At 42.6% G+C, this 17,268-nt stretch overlaps 1 protein-coding gene across 1 annotated transcript in view; it reads left to right on the top strand.

Annotated features, from left to right (window-relative positions):
* The window catches only part of SEL1L2 (SEL1L2 adaptor subunit of SYVN1 ubiquitin ligase), a 72,945-nt gene extending 65,048 nt beyond the window's left edge, over positions 1 to 7,897 (top strand). The window contains exons 16-17 of the mRNA XM_045194832.2: positions 7,512 to 7,640; positions 7,778 to 7,897. Of these exons, the coding sequence (XP_045050767.2) occupies positions 7,512 to 7,640; positions 7,778 to 7,897 (249 nt within the window). The remainder of the gene's footprint in view (positions 1 to 7,511; positions 7,641 to 7,777) is intronic.
* The last annotated feature ends 9,371 nt before the right edge of the window (positions 7,898 to 17,268 follow it).

Here is a 17,268-nt window from a genome sequence, read left to right as displayed (position 1 = left end):
CTCAATAAGTTTTTGACTTAAACTGTGACCCAGAACTGACTGTACCATTGTTCTGAGAACAAAAAATAACTATCTGGGGAAAAATTGGAAGATGACCTCTCAATTCTAAATTTAGAAATTCTAAATTCTATATATAATTCTATGTTCATTGCACAAGTTGTTATGAAACCGTCAATTTATACTTGATTCAGAAGTACTTCAGAAATATTTTTAAAATGCTTTTGCACTTTGGCCTTTTATTTTTAGGTTAATAGAGGGCACAATAGAGGGTTCTGGTGTGATGGTTACACTTGAATATTTACTTTATAGAAATTCAGTATTAGAATTTACCAGAAAACACAGCAAAAAAAAAAAAAAAGATCTATTCAACAACATGAATAAGTTCACAAAGTTAGTATTGAGTGAAAGAAATCAGACACAACTGAGAACACACTATGATTCCATTTATATAAAGCAAAAAGATAGTCAAAATCAATCTATGATGTTAAATGTCAGAAGTGTGCACATCTAGAAAGGTGAGAGCAAGTAGAGTTTCAGAGGATGCATGAGAGAGGTTTGGGGGTTTCATATTTTTCTATTTACTTTTTAAGATATATTTTATTGATTATTTTATTAGAGTGGTCTTATTTTTTACCCCATTTATTCCCCTCCATCCTGCACCTCCCCTCCCACCATTATTCCCCCTTCCCCCCTTAGTTCATGTCCATGCATAATACAAATAAGTTCTTTGGCTTCTCCATTTCCCACACTATTCTTAACCTCTCCCTATCTATTTTGTACCTACCATTTATGCTTCTTATTCCCTGTACCTTTTCCCCCATTCTCCCTGCCTCCCTTCTGATAACCCTCCATGTGATCTACATTTCTGTGATTCTGTTCCTCTTCTAGTTGTTTGCTTAGTTTGCTTTTCTTTTTGCTTTTTATGTTCAGAGCCCAGAAATAAACCCACACCTTTATGATCAATTAACATGTGACAAAGGAGGCAAGAGCATATAATGCAATAAAGAGAGTATCTTCAATAAATGGTGTTCTGAAAAATGGACTAGCTCTTACAAAAAAATTAAGCTAGACCACCAGCTTACACCATACACCAGAATAAACTCAAAATGAACAAAAGATATATAAGACTTCAAAATAGGTCGCAACACCATAAAAATCCTAGAGGAAAACATAGGCAGTAAAATTTCAGATACCTCATGTAGCAATATTTTTGCTGATAAATCTCCTAGGGCAAGGGAAACAAAGGAAAATATAAACAAATGAGACTACATCAAACTAAAAAGCTTCTGCACAGCTAAAGAAACCATCATCAAAATGGAAAGGGAACCCACTGAATGGGAGAACATATTTGCCAATGATATATCAGAGGTTTAATCTCCAAAATATATAAAAAACTCATGGAGAACCAAGATGGCGGCGTAGGTAGACACACTGCGCCTCCTCGCACAACCAGAACTGACAGAAAATCCAACGGCAAGGAAGTCCGAAACAGACATCCAGATCAGTAGGAGGGGCTGAGACGGGCACAAGGACGGAGAGGACTCGTGTGGCCCTGGCGGGACCCAGACTGGCAGAGTGTGGGACGAGCGGGGCAGGCAGTCTGACCACTAGCAGATCCTGCAGCCCCACATTTGCTCACAGATAAACCCAGAGGGCCGGACTCAGAGTGGCGGAGAACAGGGCAGGCAGAGCAGCGGGTAGCACCCGGGGGCCCCACATTCCTGCACAGATAAACCGGACAAACGGTAGGGAGCAAAGCAGACCACAAAACCCAGGGCTCCAGCACAGGGGAAATAAAGCCTCAAACCTCTGATTGAAAACGCCCATTGGGGTTGGGGCGGCAGCAGGAGAAACTCCCAGCCTCACAGGAGAGGTCCTTGGAGAGACCCACAGGGGCCTAGGGCGTGCACAAGCCCACCCACTCGGGAACCAGCACCAGAGGGGCCCAGTTCAATTGTGGGTAGCGGAGGCAGTGACTGAAATCTGGTGGAGAGTGGAGCAAGCACCATTGCTCCCTCTCGGCCCCTCCCCCACATACAGTGTCAGAGCGCAGCCACCAGCGTTACCCCGCCCCCAGGAACACCTAAAGCTCCGCCCCTTAAAGTAACAGACGCGCCAAGACAAAAAAAAAAAAAAAAAAATGGCCCAAATGACAGAACACTTCAAAGCTCCAGAAAAAATACAACTAAGCAACGAAGAGATAGCCAACCTATCAGATGCAGAGTTCAAAACACTGGTTATTAAGACGCTCACAGAACTGGTTGAATTCGGTCGAAAACTAGATGAAAAAATGAAGCCTATGCTAAGAGCAACAAAGGAAAATGTATAGGGAACCAATAGTGAGGCGAAGGAAACTGAGATTCAAATCAGTGGTGAGGACCAGAAGGAAGAAAGAAACATCCAACCAGAAAAGAATGAAGAAACAAGAATTCAAAAAAATGAGGAGAGGCTTAGGAACCTCCAGGACATCTTGAAATGTTCCAACATCCTAATTATAGGGGTACCAGAAGGAGAAGAGGAAGAACAACAAATTGAAAACTTATTTGAACAAATAATGAAGGAGAACTTCCCCAGTCTGGCAAAGGAAATAGACTTCCAGGAAGTCCAGGAAGCTCAGAGAGTCCCAAAGAAGCTGGGCCCAAGGAGGAACACACCAAGGCACATCATGATTACATTACCTAAGATTACACAGAAGGAGAGAATCTTAGAAGCATCAAGAGAAAAGAACACAGTTACCTACAAAGGACTTCCCATAAGACTGTCAGCTGATTTCTCCAAAGAGACCTTACAGGCAAGAAGGGACTGGCAAGAAGTATTCAAAGTCATGAAAGGCAAGGACCTACATCCAAGATTACTGTATCCAGCAAAGCTATCATTTAGAATGGAAGGGCAGATAAAGTGCTTCTCAGATAAGGTCAAGTTAAAGGAGTTCATCATCACCAAGCCCTTATTATATAAAATGTTAAAGGGACTTATCTAAGAAAAAGAAGATCAAAAATATGAACAGTAAAAATGACAGCAAACTCACAGTTATAAACAACCACACCTAAAACCAAAAGAAAAGAAAACTAAGCAAACAACTAGAACAGAAACAGAACCACAGAAATGGAGATCACATGGAGGCTTATCAATAGGGGATTGGGAGGAGGAGAGAGGGGGGAAAGGTACAGAGAATAAGTAGCATAAATGATAGGTGGAAAATAGACAGGGGGAGGGTAAGAATAGTGTAGGAAATGTAGAAGCCAAAGAACTTGTAAGTATGACCCATGGACATGAACTATAAGGGGGGAATGTGGGAGGGACGGGGTGGGCAGGATGGAGTTGAGTGAAGGGGTGGAAATGGGACAACTCTAATAGCATAATCAATAAATATATATATAAAAAAAACCTCATATGACTCCACACCAGGAAGACAAACAATCCAATTAAAAAATGGGCAAAGGACCTGAATAGATAATTCTCTAAGGAGAACATACGGATGGCCCATAGACATATGAAAAGATGCTCAAAATCACTAGCCATCAGAGAGATGCAAATTAAGACACAATGAAATACCACCTTACACCTACCAAAATGTCTATCATTAATAAATCAGCATACAACAATTGCTGGTGAGGATGTGGAGAAAAAGAACCCTAATGCACTGTTGGGTGGGGATGCATACTGGTACAACCACTCTGTAAAATAGTATGGAGTTTCCCTAGAAAAATTAAAAATGGAACTGCCTTTTGACCCAGCTATTCTAGTTCTGGGAATATAGCCTAAGAATCCTGCTAGGCTGGTGTGGTTCAATGGATTGAGTGCTGACCTGTGAACCAAAGGTGCCAGTTTGATTCCCAGTCAAGGGACATGCCTAAGTTGCAGGCCAGGTCTCCAGTAAGGGGTGCATGAGAGGCAACCACACACTGATGTTTCTCTTCCTCTCTTTCTCCCTCCCTCCCCCTCTCTCTAAAAATAAGTAAATAAAATCTTTAAAAATATTTTTAAAAATAATATAATGCTCCCCTATGTTCATAGCAATGTTATTTACAATGGCCAAGATTTGGAAATAGCCTAAGTGCCTATCAGTAGATGAGTGGATAAAAAAGCTGTGGTACATTTATACAACAAAATGCTACACAGCAATAAAAAAGAAGGAATTCTTACCTTTTGTGACAGCACGGATGGAGCTAGAGACTATTATGTTAAGTGAAATAAGCCAGTCAGTGAAAGACAAATACCATATGATCTCATTTACAAGTGGAATCTAATGAGCAAAATAGAATCAGAGGCATGGAAACATGGAACAGACTGACAGCTCTGAAGGGAGGGGTGTGTTGGGGACTGGTTGATAGAAGATGAAGAGATTAGTCAAAGAACATATATGCATGACCCATGGACATGGACGACAGTGTAGGGAGTGACTGTCGGAGAAGAGGGCAGGCTGGTGGAGGGGGCAAAGGGGAAAGAATTGGGACAACTGTAATAGCATAAACAACAAAATATTTAAAAGGGAAAAAGAAAGAAGAATTGGTAGATTGCTTTACATAATCTCTTAAATCACTGAAGTTAAAGCCAATAAACTCACTGTACCACAGAAGAGTTAAATGTAAGTGGATTAGGTATACAATGGACTTGCTTAATGAACTCTGGCCATCATCAAAACTACTGAAAGGAAATTTTTTATTTGAACTATTTGGACTTTTTACTAAATAGGATAAGGAATAGGACTCTGTTCCAGAGTCTAGTAATAAAATTTCTTTTGTATGGGTTACCCTAAATAGCCAGGCATTCAGGAATTTATTTTTCTGGGAATTTTAAAGAAAGCATTTCTATCCCACCATATCCCCAAAGCAAATTGTGAGACTGCTTGGGCATTAAAGGTACTTCTTACCACTTTTTATTATAAACCTAGTGATTGAATTATGATGTTTGTGCCTGAAGAAATAATAACTATTGCCTGCCTCAAATAAGAATGAATGCCTGAGATAATGACAAAGGCTGCCTTTCCCTCCGCTATTCAAGACAATATGCCTTTAACCTGTGTGGGGGGTGGGAGAAGGGCAGGGGCGGGGTGGTGACACAGCCACTCTCACCTGCAGGGTGCTTTCCAATGAGCACTCACTAAATTTGTTGGAATTAGAGACACAAATTAGAGAGGGTCTTTTGTTTTTGTTTTTGTGTTTTGTTTTTTTCCCCCAACATCCACTTGCTCTGTTTCCAGGAAGATTTGCTTAGTCTCCTGAATTTTAAGTATTTTAATCAAGAGCGTTCCTCTTTCTCCAACAAATCAATTTACTAGACCACAAGGCTTTGGGAAAACTTAAAAAATGGCAAGCAAAACATAGCTGAAAGAGGACACTACCCAAAAAATGATTTAGCAGAGGTCTCAAGGATTCATAATTCCTGAACTCTGTATAATAAAGTTCTGGGAGATGGAGAGGAACAACAGAGATATGGAATGACCACAATTTGTGAAAAAAAATCTCTCTTCTTCCCCTTCTTTGAAAATAATCTGCAGGCACCCAAGCAAAATTCTGGAACTGGCCCAGGGCACTTCAATCTTTAAAAGCAACTCTGCTTAGCGTTTTCATTACTGCATTTTGGAAAACAAAGCAAAAATAAAGCAAACAAGAACAAGTCATAGTAGGTGAAAATTAAAGAAAAACATGTTTATGTGCTATGGTATAAGTTATGGTTTTTTAAAAAGTCCCTAAAAATATAGTATGTCCTCTGAGGAGTCAAATTCCAGCCTGAGAACAAAAATGGTTTATTTATTCATTCCACAAGTTCTGTATTATTAAAGTCTTTTATGTACTCAGCACTTCATAAAGCTCTGGGAATTCAGAGGTAAACAGGTAGTCCAAGTCCTTGTCTTCAGGAACTTAGACAAATGAATAAACAAATTCTGTAACTTCAGCTATGGTGAGTACTATGAAGGAAACTAGGAATTTTAAGTGCTTGTTACTATCTGTATTGTCGTTTGTTTTAGGGAACTGCACTGTTAGTGTCAAGCATTCTCTTGCCCCTTTAATTGGAATCATACCTAGTATCAGGTCCAGGGGTGTATCCAAGAAAGTTTTTGAAGATTGTGTTAGTTTCCAATGGCTTCTGTAATAAATTACCACAAACTTAGTAGCTGAAAGCAACACACATTTATTATTTCATGGTTTCTGTAGGTCAGCAGTCTGGGTGAGCTTGACTGGGTTCTCTGCATAGGTCATGTTCCTTCCAGAGGGCTCTGGGTGTCACGAGCATATGTTCATGATATATTCTTTCCAATAAGTCAGCCCAGCCAGGCATCTGGTGGCTAGCTGCCTGCTGAGCAGCCTGGCACCAAAGACTGGACAAGAGTCACACACAGTAACTATGCTATTCACTCAGCTTTTATAGAAAGCAAGTTCACTCAAAGTACAACATCAACATACAATAATATCCTACTTACACTCTTAACAATCTAAGAGAAATATGACACACACACACACACAGCAATCAATGGGAGCTAACAAACCTGAGTCCCAGAGTCTCAGTCTGCAGGTCCAGGAAACAGCACAGTGGGCAAGGGAGTTGTCGGCATCTTGCAAGGAAGGATCTCCAGAGCCAGGTGGGCAGCAGGGCAGACAAAGTCCCGCAGGGCAGAGCCTCTGGTGGCCGATGCCGAGAGAGATCAGCATGGCGTGTGTGAAGCTCACTGTCTCAGCAGTGGTCTGAAGCCTGCCCCAGTTATACCTTGAAAGTGGTGTACTCCACCATTCTGGGCCTGTTGCTAAGTCTTGGCACCCCTGATGGCAAGTGGGGAATTTCCCCGGGAACCTATCTATGGGTGGTCCCACTCCACAAACATGACTATTCTGATGACATCTGCAGATATCTTAGGTGTGTCTTCCTGCCAGATGTCTCTGCTCTGACTTAGGTAGTTTCTCTCTTGAACCAAAGTGTCATGGCTGACCGGCAGCCATTTTGGTTAACATGAGTGACTCCACTTTGTTTTATGTACTTTATGCTATCTTGATTGAACCAATGCCATTTTATTGGTCCTGCTCTCCACACTGGGGAAGCATCCACTTCTCAGCTCATTCACATTGTTGGCCAAATTCAGTTTGTTGCATTTGTAGGACTGAGTTCCTCATTTCCTTGCTGGATGTCCACATTCCTTCTCATTCTTTCCAAGCTGCCCTTTGGCAGTAGAGGGATGAATCCTTCACTCCTTCACATGCCTAGAACTCCTGATGTCTCCTTCTACTACATTTGTCTGATGTTTTGTTCTGCCCTCAGCCCTGAGAAAACTCTATGGTTCAGGACTCATGTGATTATACTGAGTCCACCTGGTTAACCCAGGATCTCTCTGTCTTAAGTTCTGTAATATTAATTATATTTGCAATGTCCCCTTTGCCATGTAACATAACATATTCACAGGCTCCAAGGAATAGGACATAAACATTTACTTACCAAGATAAATTACAATGGCTTCTGTTTATTTACCCCTAAAGAGTCTGTACCTAATGAGCATGGGCCTATTCTTCTACTTCTAGGACATTCACTTGGCCAGGAGATTATATGATATGGCTGCTGAAACAAGTCCCGACGCTCAGATACCTGTGTTCCTTGCCCTCATGAAACTGGAAACTGTGCATTTGCTCCAAGATATCTGGTTTTTTAATGTAAGTTTGTCTCAAACAGGTCCCAAACTCATGAAAAGTCCAGTGAGCAACTCCTAGGTGCTGGGATGGAGGGAGATGATGACTCTGAATAAAGTGGGAGGCTTGCATTTTTTTAACAGAATGTCTCTTCCCAGCAGTTTACAATGAGATGGAAATGGATAAAGTTGGACAACAAGCTTGGACCATACTGGGATTTATTTGTGATTGGCCTAATTGTTGCTGCACTGATTTTCTTGCTTAGAAATCGATACAGGTAGGATCTGGATCGTAGGAAAACCTGCTCGTGGGAAGCAGTTCACTCCAAGTTATCTTCACTAAATAAAGAATTTCCTCATCAAACTCAAGAGTCTGCTGCAGATTTCCTACACAGGCCTGGGATGGAAAATGGGCAAAGCTTGGGACCAACAAGCTTGGTTTCACTGAGAAAACAATTCACTTCCTGCTTAGTTGAAGCGACCACTTGAGGGCTACTCAGATAGTCACCCAAGACCTCATTACAAACTTGTCATCTTGGTGATCTAGTTCTGAGTCAGGAATAAAGACTACCATTTTTTTTTTATGTTATTATAGCAATCTTTCAAGAGGATAAATGGTTGTCTTGGTTCCTACAGACATACTGAGTCTGGGAGAAGGGCAAGTTCTGGGAGGGCAGGAACACTGATAACAAAAATTACACATAGACCCTTCATCTTGTGGGATTGATCTTGTGAACTACATCATAAACCTAATGAGCAAAAGCTCCTTGTGGCATGCTGTGACTCAGTCTCCTCACCAAGGGCCTCCTATCAAAGCTCTGTTAGGAACTGTGTAGTGAACAACATCATTTGGGGTCTGTCCAGCATTGCATACCTCTCTTCCATCTTTCTTTGGAAACCAGTTCTATTTGGTGGCATCCCCTTTGGAGTACCCATAGAGAGAGAAGGTACCAGCCTCCTGGGATGGAAGCTAAAGGCTCCAGTTCTCTCTCTCCCTGACAGGCAAAGCAGGGGCCCAAGGCTGAGGGCAGGGTGGACAAGGAGAGTGCAAAAGACACATGACTCATGTCAAAGGTCAGGCTTGAATCTTAGCTCCATAATTCTTAAGCTATTTGACCTCTCTGAGCCTCTGTCTCCTGATCTGCAAAATGGGAAGAAGAATACCTATCTTAAAGGTCTGGTACGAAATTAAATGAGATAAGATATGTAAAGGGACTATCACAGGGCATCTTGAATGAAGTCCATAAACCGTGACTTTTAATGCTCTTTAAAAGCTCAAGGCAAATTGGTTGGAATATGGGGGCAGCTGATTTGATAACAATCTGGGTGGTTTCGTGGGGCCTTGCATTCAATTTTGCAGCCAAAATGCTGGTTGTTTTGGCAGGAAAAGATCCTGCTTGCCTACTTGAAAATCCAACCTAGGAACAAGAAAGGTGTTATTACTTACACTGATCAAAATCAAGCAGCAGAATGAAATAGTGGGGGAGCACTGGGTTTGGAACAAAGCAACATGGACCTAAGGTCTGGTTTTGTCTCTTAGGAGCTCTATGACTCTAGGCATAATTTCTCCAAACCTCAGTTTTTTCCTCCATAAAATGGGATGAATTTCTACTTCACTGGAGAATTGTAAAGCTTAAATAAGCCTAACTACAAAAATGCTTTTAAACATTAAAAATGCATATATTTGCTATGAACTAATTCTGGCCTGTCTGAGGTCCAGGTATTTAGAATTTCCTGAACACTACCCAATTTACCAGGGAGTTTCAAAGGACCTACACTAATTTACGCAAATGTACAAAGAAGGAGCAGGCATTCAAACCTCAGTCAGGGCCCAGCTGCAGGCCAGCCAGGCCACTATAAAATACCTCACAGGTGGCTGGAATGTGAGCATGACACAGACAAGGATAAGAGCAAAGAGGAAGTGTGGAAGGCAAAGTGGGTGAGACCTGGCTCCAAGCCTGGATGATAAATAGACTTCTTGGAGGTAAAGAGTGTGAAAACATCTGCAGGCAGGGATGAAAAGGAGGACCTTCTTGTGGCTTGTTGCGTAGGGTAGAACACTGCCTGGAACATAGGAGCAAGAGCAGTGTGCCTCACAAATTTTTTATTTCAGCTCATTGTTCCAAGTAAATAGGAGCAAAGGCTTTGAAAATATAGTGGTTTAGAGCATTTGAATCATTCAAATTCAAATGCATCCAGAGAAGAGGTCCATTCTGGGCCTCTTCTCTGGAGCCACTTCTGTGACAGCTCCCATTACCATGGAGCCTGGATGGGCACCTGCTGGCACCTGGGCAGCTTCATGATGACTGACAGAGGGAGAAAGAGCCTCCACCTGTAAGCCACTCCCATGTCCTGGTTTTGCTAGTCCCACCCCCTATTCTCTTTCCTGCTTCTGACAGATTCAAATAAAAAACAGGTAGCCTGTGGACTACAAGGAAGTTTCTCAAAACAAGCAAACAAACAAACAAAAAAGAAAAACCTAATTCTCTTTGTAACTCTATATCTCCTTCCCTGATTCTTTATTAAAGTGGAGTAGCTGTTCAAGTATAGTATTAAAAAGTCAAGTAAATAATTTTTCTTCCAGAACAGGGGTCCATGGTCATTTTATGAGGAACACGCTTTTGGAATTCTGTGCTTTTCCCCCGTGTCTTAAATGGCACGGTTTTTAACAGGTATGGCCACGGGTGGCTGGGGAAGAGATTAAACAATAAACAATAAAAAATAATGATACTCTCAAAAAAAAAAAGAAAGAAAAGGGGTTCGGCTGGGGTGGGATGGAGGGATGGGGAGAAAAGACATACAACTGTAATTGAATAACAATAAAATAAAAAAAATAAAAAAATAAAGAACAAAGCCCTGAGGGAAGCAGGGGCAGAAGGTGCTGAGAGCTACAGTCTCCTCCCTGGGAGTCCCAGAAAGCGACCAAAGGAGGGTGTGATGAGGCTGAGAAGAGGAGAAAGGAACACTAAGGAACACCCACCAATGCCAGACTTGGTTCTCTCCTTCCATCTTCATAATAAGGCCAGAAGGTAGATGTAACATCTTGCACACAGGAAACTGAGGCTAGGGGAAACTATATGACTTGTTAACATCACATACTAATGTGATTACATAATAATAAACAATGAAGCTAGAATTTGAGTCCAGAACTGACTCCAAAATATGTTCTTTTCTCTATATTACTGTTCCAATTATGTCTTGCTGCTTAACCAACTAACCAACTACTCCAAAACTTAGTGGCTTAAAACAATAATCATTTTATTATATGTCAGGAATTTGGGTAGGGCATGGCTGTGTAATTCTCCTGCTCCACAGGACATCAACACAGGTGTTCACTGGTAGGCAGGCTGTTCTAGAGAGTGCAAAACAGTTTTATTCACGCCCCTGGCACCTTGGCAGGGATGGCTGGCAGGTCAGGCTCAGCTGTGTTGACCAGAATACCTAGATGTCACATGTGACCTCTTCAACAGGTAGATAGAATAGTGGTAATTTTTAGCACTCAAGACTCACTCCGAGACAGTGTTCATAAAGACCCAGGCAAAAGCTGCAGGCTTCCTAAGACAGTCTCAGAAGTTCTAAACATTGCTTCTGGCACATTCTGTTGGTCAAGCATGAGTCTCCACCTCTCAGTGGGAGGAACAGCAAAGAATTTGCAGCCATATTTAACCAACTGGAAATACACTGCTTAAGGGGCCTGGGCTGGATAGCTCAGTTGGTTAGAGAGTGGTCCCAATATGCCAAGGTTGCAGGTTCAATCCCTGACTGGGACACATACAAGAATCAACCAACAAATGCATAAATAAGTGGAACAACAAATTGATCTCTCTCTCTCTCTAATCAATAATAAAAATTTTTTGATACTCTATCAAATGTTATGTAAATTTCCATACAAAAATTGGCAGAAGAAAAGATGCAGCTCAGATACTGACCTGCTTATCTTGGAAGACAAGCTTTGGACAGACTAGTTGGATTCATGCCTGACTCTCTTTGTCTTCCCATCTTTCAGACTGAAGAAGCTTAGATGTCTGTTTGGAGGGAGGAAAAGAGGTCCTCCTCCTCTCTTCCCCAGCCTGGAAGACACACACCACGTGCATGTACACACATGCACAGCTGAAAAATGCTCAATTCTTTCTCTGCTCTGAGTTCAAGTGACATGTGCTAAGACATGCAGTGTCCCAGGATGATAGGGACTCTCCCTGGAGCACCCTAGATGCAGGCTCCACCCTGTGCCTCAGGACTCACACCTCACATGCACTCAGCTGGTAGGAGACCTACCCCTGACCCTGTCCACTCCTACCCATCCTCAGGCATTTTCCCTCCCCAAATTCACGTCCCTATAAACCCATCTCCTCTGCCTCATCCAGAACAAGGTCCTGCTGTTGAGATGTGACCTTCATCATGGGGGGTTGTCAGAATCATCTGACCTCCAGTTCTGGGGAAAACAGGAAACTTCACATCCTTGAACTGGGGAGTGGGGAAAGCTGCCTTCATGGTAGGCTAGCCTCTAGATTGGAATGTATGAAAAAAAATCAGACATCTCTTTTGCAGTGAGACAGTTATTCTTCTATTACAGTACCTCCTAAACCTAACTATTAAAAAAGAATATCTGCTCCTTCCCAGACATAATATCAGAGTCATTCTCCTAGTACTTAAGCACTGGGAGGTGCCAGGCCCTAGTAATTCCCTGGTAATTAAGTGTGGAAAAACTCTTCCAAACCATTCTACCATCCAGGGAAGGCTCCAAGAGTTAAAAATTGGAGACTTATGGTCTAAAAAATTAAGGACTTTAAATTTTTTAAATGTTATATTACATTTCTCTATCTTATTTTAAAGTATATAACTAGAAAACCCAGAGGTCCTATTTTACCATAAGTCCTCACAAGTTATCTGGACATGAATACTATCTTTACTTTATTCCATGCTCAACAACCTCAATAAGCTTTACCTGAAAAGTCTTCCAAGTCCTTCCAGGTTCTCTCATTACCTTGGACTGTTCCCGTACATCACTTAGCACAGAGAACACACTGACCCACAGCAAACACACTGAGAGCCTCCAAAGAGATTTACTCCAAATAGGACCAAAGAGAAAAGTAAGGGAAAACAGAGGTATAACAATATTATATCCCCTTCTTCACAATAAGAGACAAGTTAGACCATGACAATGCCTCCTGAGCAATCTGAGTTCATTTTCACGTTGAGAAAACAGGAAGATCTGTGTTCTTGAAACAGCTGTGGGGCCACCATGGGACCAGAGCTGCCCCAGCAAACCAGCCAACTGAATTAGTTGACTGCCCCAGCCAGCCTAGAGGCAGCTCTGACTTGGCAAGCACATAGGCCACAGGATGAATCTGAGTTGGGCCAAGTAATTTACACATTATCCAAAGGTCTGAAACCAGGCAAGAAGGGGGCTGGATGTTATGGGATTGAAAGGGCCTAGCTTCACAAAGCCCCACATACATATCAAATCTAAGTGATGTGATTGTTTTAGTTTAGGTTCCCCCAGAAACTGCCCATGAGACAAGAATTTGAGAGGGAGTAGTTTACTTGGTAAGGAATTTCAGGAAACATAGGTGGAGAAGTGAGACAAGGAAGTTAGGGAAGCCAGTGCAGGTTGGGTATCAAGCATCTGGAGTTCAATCCCACTGGGGAGCTCTTGTGTGCACCTCATAGTTATCTCACCTTTGTCAAGAGACAAGGGAGCTGAGGTATTTATCCACAACTCCAAGAAATTATTGGTTGAGGGGTGCTTCGGGGTGGGGGGCAGGCTTTAACTCTCTACACTTCCAACCCACCACAGAGGCAGGTGGAGCCAGCAGAGGAAGCCCTGGGCAGACAGATGCAGGTGCTGGCAGTTAGCAGCCTTGCCTGCCAACAACACTGGTAGAGCTGTGGAGATAGGGGCAGGGGACCAAGAGCACCTGCTGCAATGATTAAGAGCTGCTTTTTAGAAAACCTCCTACCCTTCCATTCAGCAAGGTACTGAGAACTTAAGAAGTCCCCAAGCACTCTGCCAAGAACCTGGCTTATAAAAAGGAGTCCTATGTGGTCCCTGCTCTTGGGGAACTTGCAACAGGTAGTGTAGAAGAGATAAGACCCCACGTGCCAGTTGTTTCCCTAGACTTAGCTCACTCCATCCTCCCAGACATACTCTGAGTTGGGATTTTCCTTCCACTTTATAGATATGCTTTGCAATGATCTGATTACTACTTCAGAATCGTATAACTGTTAACAGAGGATATTTAAATGCAGAATGAGTGTTATACTTCTAGCTAATAAACAGTTTGCCTCTAAAAGAAATGCAGATGCTAGCAGAGTAAGTGTATTGACAAAAGTAAGCAGGATGTTGAAAGAACTGAATGCAGTAAATAGGCTGTAACTGGTCTGATGCAGCCAGAGAACCCTGGTGGGGATGAGGAGGGGAGGGAGTGCAAAATACAGTATCTGCCCTTCCCCGATCCTACCTGCCTCTGGCTCCTCCATGGTTGAAGGGATGAGTGGGTGGCAAAAGGTGTGGTTTAGGGAATATAAAAGATTGTACTAAACCAGCACAGTAATCCAGCAAAGGTGCCTGCTGAGCACGGAAGTTCACAACATCGACTCCCCTGGAGCATTTTCGTAATTTTTTAGGGATTCCCTGGCTGGAAACCTTCTGTCTTTGTTTGGAGTCTGCTGAAAGCAAAGCCAAAGGTAAGAATTGGGGTGTATGTAGTTTATCTGAGAGGTGATCCCAGGACTCAGAAGTGAGGGAGTGGGGAAGGACAAAAAGCCATAAAAAAGTGCATTACTGAGGTCACTGGTGTAGGCAGGGGGGACTCTGTTTTACCAAGCTCTGAAAAGTTTATAAAATACCTTGCAGAATTGTCTGTCTGAAAGACCTGAGGCTAGACACTAACCCACCTGCTCCCTTATCCATCAGGGTACATAAACTATTACCCACCCCCCAACCCTTTCTAGACTGTTTCTCAGAGGCTTTGGGGAAGTCTCTGAGGCAGAAAAAACACTTGTGTCTTCCCTTAATGTTGGGCACAGTTAGCAGGAGTCTGAGGTAGTAGAGAAGGGCCTTCCACAGCTGCAGCTGAAATCAGGTAAGCATGAGAGTATTTGCTACATGAGTAAGGCCTCCTGAGCCCCAAGGCCCTGGTCTTCATTAATCCATCCACCACACTCTCTCTGATGGACACCCTAGCTCTAGTAGGCTGAATAATGCTGCCTAGAAAGATCCATGTCCTAATCCCTGAAACATGTGAATATTAACTTTATATATCAAAACAGGACTTTGCAGAAGTGATTAAGGATCTTGAGATGGGGAGATTACCTTGGATTATCCAAGTGGGCCTTAAATACAATCATAAATATTAAGAGAAAGGCTGAGGGAGAGTTGACACAGAAAAAGAAGAGGCAGCAACGTGATCATGGAGACAGACACTGAAGCGATTCGGCCACAAGCCAAGGAATGCCAGCCACCGCCAGAAACTGGAAGAGGCAAGGAATGGATTCTCCTCAAGTCTACAAAGCGAGTGTGATCTGGCCAACACCTTGATTTCACACATCTGGCCTCAAGAACTGTGAGGGAATAAATACCTGTGGTTTTAAGCCATCAATTTGGTGGTAATTTTTAACAGTAGTCCTAGGAAATTGATACAGTGCCCTCTCTGTCAGTAGCTCTAAGCTGGTGCCTTCCCTTGTGTTCTTTATCTTGTCCTTGAAAAACACACATTCTTGCCCCTCTTGGTGGATGTGCAGCCAGCTCCAGTGTCCCTTGCTCTCATTCTCTCTCTCTCTTCTATAAATCCCAAACTCCAGGGGCCACAGATCAAGTTCTCCAATCAGCTCCCTTAGAGCCCTTCTCCTATGGTTGAAGTTGAGGGGAAAGCTCCTTCTTTCCCTCCCCCATAGGAAATGTAACAGCAATCAAAATGACCTGCAAGAAAATTTTGCCTCCACTGTTCTACTTCAACCCTTCCAGGCTCCACCTTCCACCCCTTTGCTAGTCTAACTCAGGACATCCAGCCCCTCAGTTTAGAAAATTGGCTCCTTCTGTTAATTCTCAACCTTTGGGCATCAGCACAAGTCAAGGCACAAGTCCTGTTTCATCACCCACAAAGCCCTGACAATTTCATCATGGAGCAGTGTGCTCCAGGCTGGGCAGACATGAACAATTGCAGCCCTAGAGGTGCCAGGAACTAGTGCCATGGCCTTAATCAAGTCACTTCATCTCTGGCTTTGCCAGTTTCCTTCTCAGGAAAATGAGAGAGTTGGAAACAGTAGAATTCCAAAGTCACAAAACAGTCAGTGGTGTGCACAGGTGCAACTTTGGAACTCAGACGGGGGCCCCTAACTGTGGTAGGTTAGAGAGAAATGGCTCCTTCAGCCATGAACTGATGTTTGTGCCCTAGCTAAAGGTCTACAGTGTAAGTTTGTAACAGGTTCACAAAAATAGTCTTTGCCAATTCTATACCATGGCCACAAAAAAACACCTGAGGCATCAGAAAAAGCATTTTTTAAATTTAGAGCCATTACTAAAAAAATAAAAACAGGAATAAAAGAAAAGAAAGAAAAGTAGGGGAGGGTAGACATGAGCCTTAGATTTCACATTAAACTTTCCCTCATGTGAGGCTACAGGTGTCCCCACCACTCCTGTCCTTCCCTCATTCCTTACGCTGCCAGAACAAATTCTTTTTTCCCATTGAGTATTTTGCTTGTATATGCTTAGCAAAGAAAAACTACTCACCTTCCCTAAGACTCATCCTTTTTATAAGAAAAGGTAACAACCCATAGCAACAATAAATGTGCCACTCTAACAATAGCTTATTAACAAGAAAAAAATCATAAAACTAAAAATAGTGATTCCACTGGAACTTGAGTGAAAATAGCCGTGTGATCATGTGTTTCCAGAGGCACAATATAGCTGAAGTTTTCAAGTTCCCTCAACTCCTCAGCTCCAAAAGCTTCTCTCCTTAGGGTCTGCTTCGGGGAAATGCCAAATGAAACAGTCTGTAGAAGGTATTGTCTCACCTTCCAGATAAGGACTTCCTGGCTCCGAGAGCAGATCAGCATCCTGCCCAAGGTCACACTGCCAGTTAGTGGAAAGATTTAGGATCAAACTCAGAGCCAACCCCGAAGCTAGTGCTCTTTCTTCCATTCTGTCCCCTGCCTCATGTTCACGTATCGTCAAGTAGAGCTTTCAAAGTCATATTTATTATTTTTTATTTCCCCACTTAAAATATTAAAGTAGATAAAAGTTAAACATTTATGTAAGCTTTTTTTTGAAAAATCCTTTTTCTATTATGTTCCAAAAGCACTGCAGAGGAAACCTTGCCAACTCACAAAAATCCGAAGGGCATCGCTAACCTTGCCATGTGATTCACTGACTACTCAAAATGGAATGTGAAATATTGATTGTGAGAAGTCAATAATATTGGTCAATACTATTATGAGTGTTCTGAGCTACACCCACTTTCCACACCCTCTGATTTTCTCTCCCATTATCGCCCCTCCCTGACTCTGTGTAAATACACTTCCCACAGATTGCTCTCTCTTCCAGATGGACGGTGTGTAGTGGATACCATCAGTGCCCCACCCATGTCCCCTCAGCCCTGTTCTGAGATCACCTGCAACTTCCACAGACAGTCCCCTGCTATCTATGGCTTCCT

Source organism: Desmodus rotundus, chromosome 6 (genome assembly GCF_022682495.2).
Source record: "Desmodus rotundus isolate HL8 chromosome 6, HLdesRot8A.1, whole genome shotgun sequence".
NCBI classification, from domain to species: domain Eukaryota; kingdom Metazoa; phylum Chordata; class Mammalia; order Chiroptera; family Phyllostomidae; genus Desmodus; species Desmodus rotundus.
Note: the sequence above shows the minus strand (reverse complement) of the source record. Positions and strands in the feature narration are given on the sequence as shown.